This window comes from Zingiber officinale, chromosome 6B (assembly GCF_018446385.1).
Source record: "Zingiber officinale cultivar Zhangliang chromosome 6B, Zo_v1.1, whole genome shotgun sequence".
In the NCBI taxonomy this organism is placed as follows: domain Eukaryota; kingdom Viridiplantae; phylum Streptophyta; class Magnoliopsida; order Zingiberales; family Zingiberaceae; genus Zingiber; species Zingiber officinale.
The window spans coordinates 58,968,305-58,976,176 of record NC_055996.1 but is presented as its reverse complement, the minus strand read 5'-3'; the positions used below and the strand labels follow the sequence as shown (position 1 = coordinate 58,976,176).

Below are 7,872 nucleotides of genomic sequence, written 5' to 3'. Positions count from 1 at the left end.
CACATATACTTGACTTTGACTGCCTAGTCAGCTTGACTATTGACTGCCACATCATCTTGACTTTTGACCACTATATAGCCTTAACTCTTCTCACCCTTTCCTTTTGGGCCCCTCCATTGCCAGCCGTATCAATAATCATATTGATAAATACAATGAACATGACAATATTTTTCTATTGATATGGATTGATCTATGACCTTAAATAAGGTAAATCTCTAGTTATTAAAATCAATTTGAGATATTTGTTATTATTGCTGTCATTATACACCGATCCAAACAAGTGCTAAAACATTAGTTACAGCTAGAGTATATATTGTCAGCTCCATTATTTATTTCAAAAAAGGTAGATCCGTTATCTTAGTGGTCCCCCTAATGCCGGCTCCATGAATATGGAGGGAGATTCATGTAGGTACACAGGCCATAAGCGTATGACGGGATAAACTCCAGATCGACAGTTCTTGATAATTCCATTATTTATTTCAAACTTTCACAAAGTGTTGCTACTGCAGCTTGTCAAAAGGAACAAATAATGACAGTCCACAGAATGAAAAAAAAAGGAAAAAACATAAACCCGGTAACAATTATAATTAATCATATAATTAACCATTGTATAGTTAATTAGCTCCTAGTTAATTAATTGCTTTGACCGCCTCAAATCTTGGTTCTTTGGGCATGTACTTCTGCTTCACGTACACGTCCATGTAGTCCCCGAAGAGAAACTCGGGGTAGGCGCCAGTGGTCTCGTCGACGGCGGAGGCCGAAGCCGGACAAATGACGGCCTTCACTGAAGGGTTGTAGAAGGAGGCGACGGAGCGGCGGTTGCCATTGCCGGTGGCGAGCACGCGGTGCCATACGCTCTTGTACCGCCCATTGCTGACCACCTCGATCTGGTCCCCGGTGTTAATGACGATGGCATTGGCCAACGGCTGCACGTCCACCCACTCGCCGTCCTTGAGGATCTGCAAGCCTCCGACACGGTCATCTTGGAAGAGGAGGATGACGCCGCCAGCGTCGGTGTGGGGGCGGAGGCCCAGCTCCACAAGGTCCAACCGCGGGCAGGGCGGGTAGTGGCTCACCTTAATTCAATGACGCAACATCAGAATTAAAATTAATTGTTTTATTTATAATTAAAGTCTCTCCTAGCTCTGTCAAGTGTCGATCAATATAATTCTCACCTTGGTGCCGAAGAACGGCTCGTGCTCGCCGTTTCCGGTAAACTTGTTCTTGAAGGTGCCCTTCTCCAGCCCCAGGTTCTCTTCCATGGTTTCCATCAATTTCTCGGCTAACTTTTTCACCTCCGCTCTGTACTCCCTCATCGTCTCCCTAATGATCAATTGATACATCGAATTAATCAATTTATGTAACATATATAATAATTGTCATGAACAATTCATGGTGGTGTGGTGTGATATAATTAATTAATTAATTAATTACTTGAATTGGGGAGGGTGGGATGGCCATTGGTTGTCGTCTTGGAGAACAAAGACGTCCTCCCAGTCCACATCGTCCAACTTTTTCTTGTTGTTGTTTACTTCTCCAGCGACCTCTTCTTCTTCCCGAACGAGTTGGTCGAGGAGCTGCACCGGCCTGGACGCCTTGAAGGCCTCGGCTCTGTGCCTGTAGCACACCGTGCACACCTTCTTCACGCGTTCTAGCAGCTCGACCGGAATCCCATGGTTCACCAGCTGCAAAAACATTAATTTTAGTAACATTAATTAATTCCCAAATTGACTGATCTAATTAAAACAGTTGTAATCTAATTAATTAACAGAGTCATAAAATAACAGACCTGGAAGAATCCCCACTGTTGGCATCCATTGTCGATCTGAGCCAGAGTCTCGGCCCTCTCCTTCCCTTCCAACTTGGAGAAGTCGATTACCGGAATAGCCATGGAGAGAGAGAGAGAGAGAGAGAGAGTACTGGTCGGCTTTTAATTTGCTCGGCTAGCTAGTTGCAATACAACTGCTGCTGGTGGAGTAGTACTGCTCGATCGGTGTGAGAAATTCCCGACGAGCGAGGGGGCGTTTTATAGAGCAGGATCAACGATGGTTCAGTACACGAGGAAGAAACCGAGAAGCTACTGAAGGAGCTAGCCATCCAACAGACTGAGCAATAGTTTTGTTCAAGTTGTTTTCCTCTTGTTTAATTTGTAAGAAACATGTGAGGAAAACAGCAGCCTTCCTTTCCTTGGTCGTCTTCTTTAACACTGGTTTTCTGGTACCCCGATTATATTGTAGAAATTATTCAAGGAATTATTGCAGGAGATGGTAAGATATGCATCATTAGGAGGAATATAATTATGAGGATGAATGGATGACGATGATGATGTAGAATGTCTGAATAATTCAGAATTAATGGCAATGATTGAGTGTTGATTTTGAATTTGTGATATATGCTCGACCTTACCTTCAAGTTTTTATTGAGTTCAACTAATTATATCGTTTGAATTAGTTTATTTTCTTTATATCTATTTGTGAGAATCATATATGATTTAGGGGCAGCAACTATTTTTCATGGTCCTAAAAAAAATGAATCATATATAATTTTCATTTCCCAAATGAAAAATAACGAAAAGAAAAAAAAAACATGTTAATATTCTTGAACTAGATTTGATTAGTCAAACCGATGTCTTTTCAAAATTTTGACACATTTATCATTAGTTACATGTTGATGATGAACCACATATTTGTTTAATTAATTGTCGCTATCTATCAGTGATAAGATATAGCGATACCATATATCATACTCTTGTCCTTTTCTTTTTTTATTTCTTCTTCACTAGAAATAATTCCCTCTGTTTTTAATCTTTCTTCCTAGATACTTCCTAATGATTATATTATTTGATCGGTCGATCGGTCGATCAGTCAATCGGTCGGTCCATTTTGTACCATATTAGAGCTGTCAAATAGATCCGACCTCAAGTACCCAACTCAACACGCACATTAATGTCCCTTGGACAAATTTGTATTAATTTGACAATGTGCTATTAATTCAGATGTCATGCGTCCGTCAAATGACTTAGACCACAACTCGATTGAGCTGCTTATATGTGAAGCATGACACGAAGAGCTAGCTTCACCTTCTCGACACCAGAAGTAGCCATCCTCATCTGTTATTCTTGTTCTCATAATTCATCTTATGATAAATAAACGTAACATTGCAAGTGAGATAGAACAGAACTAGCCATGCATGTTGAGAGCATCTTAAGTCACTTGGCTATCAGGATTCATAAATTCTAGTACTTATTCTGGAGGTCTAAAATTCGAATCTTAGGGAAGACAAAATTCCACTGACCAGGGATGGGAAGACCTTGTCAGTAACGACACGACCGAGGATCGTCGGTCGACGACATAAGAGGTCACCAATTGGGCCGCCTAAGGGACCGCCAAGGGGTCACCAAATGGGCCGCCAGTGTAACCGCCCAAGGGGCTGAGGGGCCGGGTCATTACACTACCCCTATAAGCATGTATAATCAGGTAGGTATTAACATGATGTGCATAACAAATAAACAAACAAACATGTAACAGATCAGGTAGTGACCAATCGAAGCAGATAAGAAACACAATCATTGCTATTTGTTAAAAACATTACTATGCATATCAAATAACATAAAGTCAAAGTACCCGTCTCCAATAGAAAAGTCCAATCTGGTCCAAATACGACGTCAAGATACTCGTCTCGCGTCAAAGTCCTGTGTCACCAATATATATACACATTTTATTTAGCTAAAATTCAAATGAATGACTAAATAAACTCTTTATGGCTACATTAGGGTAAAACCCTAATCAACCTAACCATCAAGTATAATTCACCTACAACAAAAATGATCATACCTAACGAATATCAAGTTCGAAACATGAACTATAATTTACCATGTATCAAGAGCGTGCCAACTCAATCCACACACCAAACCTTTACCTTACTGTTGCTGGAGCAAGATTCTGCTGGAGAACTTCTCTGCTGGAAACAGAGGTTGTTGCTTGAGCAGGAATCCACCGACTAGTCCAAGAAAAATCATGAACTGAGATCAATAACAGAGATCAAGCCACAATCCTAATTCCACACCACACATCTTACCTCCAATTACAGATGCTGATCACGAATCTAGCTATGTAAACGTCCAGCCCACAGTGTTGTGGTCGCTAAATCAAGCAGCCCCTCTCCAAGATTACTGCTATCATCGTCAACCAAAGAGAAAAGAATGAACCAACGACTAGGGTTAGGCACCAAGTCGAAGAAGATCAAGAGAAGGAGGTTCGGTCGAAGCTAGCTTACCCCCGGAGCCTTAAATGTCCACCCTCGTCAGCGATCGGTTGGTAGCCACAGAACTAGGTCAGCGCTAGGGCAGAGGAAACGATCGACGCTAGGGTTCTTGGGGCCGGCGGTATCTCGGGAGGGTGAGGGACTCGCGGGTTCGGCTACGCTGGGTCGGCACTGCTTCGTGCGGTGTCGGCTGTGGTAGTCTCCACAGCGAGGGTGACGACAGAGGAGTAAGGAAGAAGGGGGAAGAGAAGAGGATTGGAAGTGGTGCGGCGCGATCAAAGAGAAGGAATAAAAGGAGAGGAGGAGAAGAAACCGCAGCGGCGGTTAGGGCAAGGGATCGGCGTCGGGGATCAACATCGGCCACGCGCACGGGGGAGGAGAAAAGAAAATAAAGAAAATAAATAAATAAATAAATAAATAAAAAGGAAAAGAAAACTTTTCCTCGTTAAAATGGGGTAGCCTAAACAGGCTTTCCCGGGGCCCATAATTGATCCCCGTAAACTCGTCCATATGACCTCCGAAAAATCCTCAGAAAATTTCTAAAAATTTCAGAAAATTCCCTTAAGGTGTTACACCTATTTTCGATATTTTACATTCTCCCCCATTAATAAAAATTTGGTCCCCAAATTTCGTTATCTACCATCAACAAATACTAACAATAGGTAAATTAAATCACATACCTCAAGTGAAAAGATGAGGGTATCGAGCTCGGATAGTATCCTCGAGCTCCCAAGTAGCCTCCTCATCTAAATGATGCTGCCATCCGACTATAACCAGCCGGATAGTCTTGTTCCGCAACTGACGCTCTTTCCGGTCTAGAATCCGTACCAGAATCTTCTCATAAGTGTCGTCAGGATGAACGGAAACTGAGATATCTATCAGCACATGTGTCGGGTCGGGTATGTATCTCCTCAACATAGATACATGAAATACATCGTGCACGCCTACCAGGGACGGTGGTAGTGTCAGCCGGTAAGCTACTGCTCCAATCCTCTTCAGGATCTGGAAAGGGTCAATGTATCGCGGAGCTAGCTTACCTCTGAGGCCAAATCTCTTCACCCCTTTCGTGGGTGAAACTCGCAGAAATACATGGTCGCCTATAGAGAACTCCAGGGATCTGCGTCTCCGATCTGCATAACTCTTCTGGCGGTCCTGCGCCTCCGACATCCTCCATCTGATAGTACGGACCAACTCTGCCTCCTGCTGAGCTCTATGAGGTCCCAACACCTTGGCCTCCCCAACCTCATCCCAGAGAGTGAGTGTCCGACAAGGCCTACCATACAACGCTTCAAACGGTGTCATCTGGATAGCCGAATGAAAACTGTTATTGTAGGCAAACTCTACCAATGGCAAATGGTCCTCCCAACTGCCTCCAAAATTTAGTACACAAGATCTCAGCAAGTCCTCTAGAGTCTGAATAGTCCGCTCTGACAGTCCATCTGTCTGCGGATGGAAAGCTGTACTGAAACGGAGCTGAGTGCCTAAGGCCTGCTACAGACTCTGCCAGAATCGAGACGTGAACCGGGGGTCTCTGTCCGAAATAATACTCAAAGGGAAACCATGCAATCTGATGATCTCCTGGCAATACAGATCTGCCAATCGATCCAGGGAATCTGTCCTCCAGATCGCTAAGAAGTGCGCCGATTTGGTTAATCGATCAATGATTACCCAAATCGCGTCATGACCTCGTCGTGTCCTTGGCAAACCCACCACAAAATCCATAGTAATGTGTTCCCATTTCCACTCAGGAATAGGAATCCGCTGAAGTAAATCGGTAGGTCTCTGGTGCTCAGCCTTCACCTGTTGATAGACAAGACATCTAGCTACGAATTTCATGATGTGTTTCTTCATACCGTTCCACTAGTAGGAACGCCTCAAATCTCGATACATGCGGGTCCCACCTGGATGGATCGTAAATCGAGAGCGATGAGCCTCCTGAAGTAGCTCCTGTAAGACCGGGTGAGACTGAGGTACGCATAATTTACCTCGGAAGTATATAATACCCTCCTCGTCTCGTGTGAACTCGATTTGCTGCCCGGAAGCTATCTGGCTGCCAATGAACTGCAAATGCTGACCACCACCCTGGGCCTCTTGGATCCTCGTCCTGATCGACGACTGAGCAACCATGGTAATAAGAATACCCTGCTCTGTCTATCCCTGCTCCTCAAGGTCTAACTCAGAGAAACCCTGAACCAAGTCTATAACTGAAGTCCGGTGGCAAGCCAAAGTCCTTCTGGACTTCTTGCTGAGTGCATTGGCAACCACATTAGCTTTCCCCGGGTGATAGCTAATGGTACAATCATAATCCTTCAGGAACTCCATCCATCTCCTTTGTCGGAGATTAAGTTCCTTCTGGGTGAAAATATATTTGAGACTCTTATGATCAGTGAGAATCTCAAATGTAATGTCGTATAAATGATACCGCCAAAGCTTCAGAGCAAAGATGATGGCAGCAAACTCCAGATCATTAACTGGGTAGTTCTTCTCATGCTCCTTCAACTGTCGAGAAGCATAGGAGACTACCATACCGTGCTACATCAAAACAGTGTAGGTGTAGCAAAGGCTGACAAGAGGGGGGTGAATTGCTGTAAACAAAAATAAAACTACCCTCCTCGTTCTTTCAACTCAATTAATGCAATAGTAAATAAAATAAAGGCAGAAATAAAAGCAGAAACCGAATTTAACCTGGTTACAACCAAGAGGGTTGTTAATCCAGGGCAATAAAAAAGCACACTAAGAAAATTCTCCTTTGCTGAAGGCGGAGAAGCCTTTTACACTCTAATGGCTCAGAACTACTGTTAGGAAATGCTTACAGAGTTGAATGTAGAAGTTGTATTGAATTCCTAGCTCTAGGGGCCTTTAAATAGCCTCTGGAAATCTGATCCCGAAGCTCCAAGGCGCCTCCATTGAGGGTCTAAGGCGCCTCCAAGCTGGGTCAGCGGATAAAACTTTATCCGCGCACGAACGGTCTGTTTGACCAGGTTGAAGGCGCCTTAAACAAGGCTGAAGGCGCCTTCAACCATCTTGAGGCGCCTTCAACCAGATTGAAGGCGCCTTCAACCAGATTGAAGGCGCCTTCAAGCTGGAGGCGCCTTCAACCTTGTTGAAGGTGCCTTGAGCAGTGATTCCAGCACTGCTTCTTTCCGGCTTTGGCTTCCGATGCTCTGAACTTTTGGGAGATAGCGGCCAATCAGAATAGGGCTCACTCGAACCCAATTCCCGGCCTTCTCCTCGAGCAGCCTTCCGTCCCGGCTTAATGTCCCTCGAATGCCGCGCACGCTCTTCACGCCCACCGGAGTACTCTTCCGCAGCTCTCTCATCCTTCGGACGCATCGAGCTCGTCGGCTCCTTTCCCGTGCCGTCCTTCTCGCTAGCTGCGTCTTCCGCTTGACTTCCTGTGCTCCTAAGCTCCTGCACACTCAGACACAGGGATCAAACACAAAACAGGACCTAACCAATTTGGTTGATCACATCAAAACTTACCACGGGGTCTAACAATCTCCCCTTTTTTGATGTGCATCAACCCAAGTTCATGTTAGGGTTAAAATAGACATAAATAGTAATTTTAAAAGAAAATTACTAAACTAACATATTTAAGCATAAATTTGT

The 7,872-nt window shown here is 44.2% G+C and overlaps 1 protein-coding gene across 1 annotated transcript; it reads right to left on the bottom strand.

Moving 5' to 3' along the window:
* Window positions 1–557: 557 nt before the first annotated feature.
* On the bottom strand, window positions 558–2,004 carry LOC121992503 (1-aminocyclopropane-1-carboxylate oxidase-like). Its single transcript, XM_042546947.1, has 4 exons — window positions 1,790–2,004; window positions 1,435–1,685; window positions 1,176–1,323; window positions 558–1,076 (listed from the first exon to the last, which is right to left on the bottom strand). Exons 1-4 carry the CDS (start codon window positions 1,889–1,891, stop codon window positions 630–632), a joined length of 948 nt encoding a protein of 315 aa, XP_042402881.1. The 5' UTR covers window positions 1,892–2,004; the 3' UTR covers window positions 558–629.
* Between the last annotated feature and the right edge of the window lie 5,868 nt (window positions 2,005–7,872).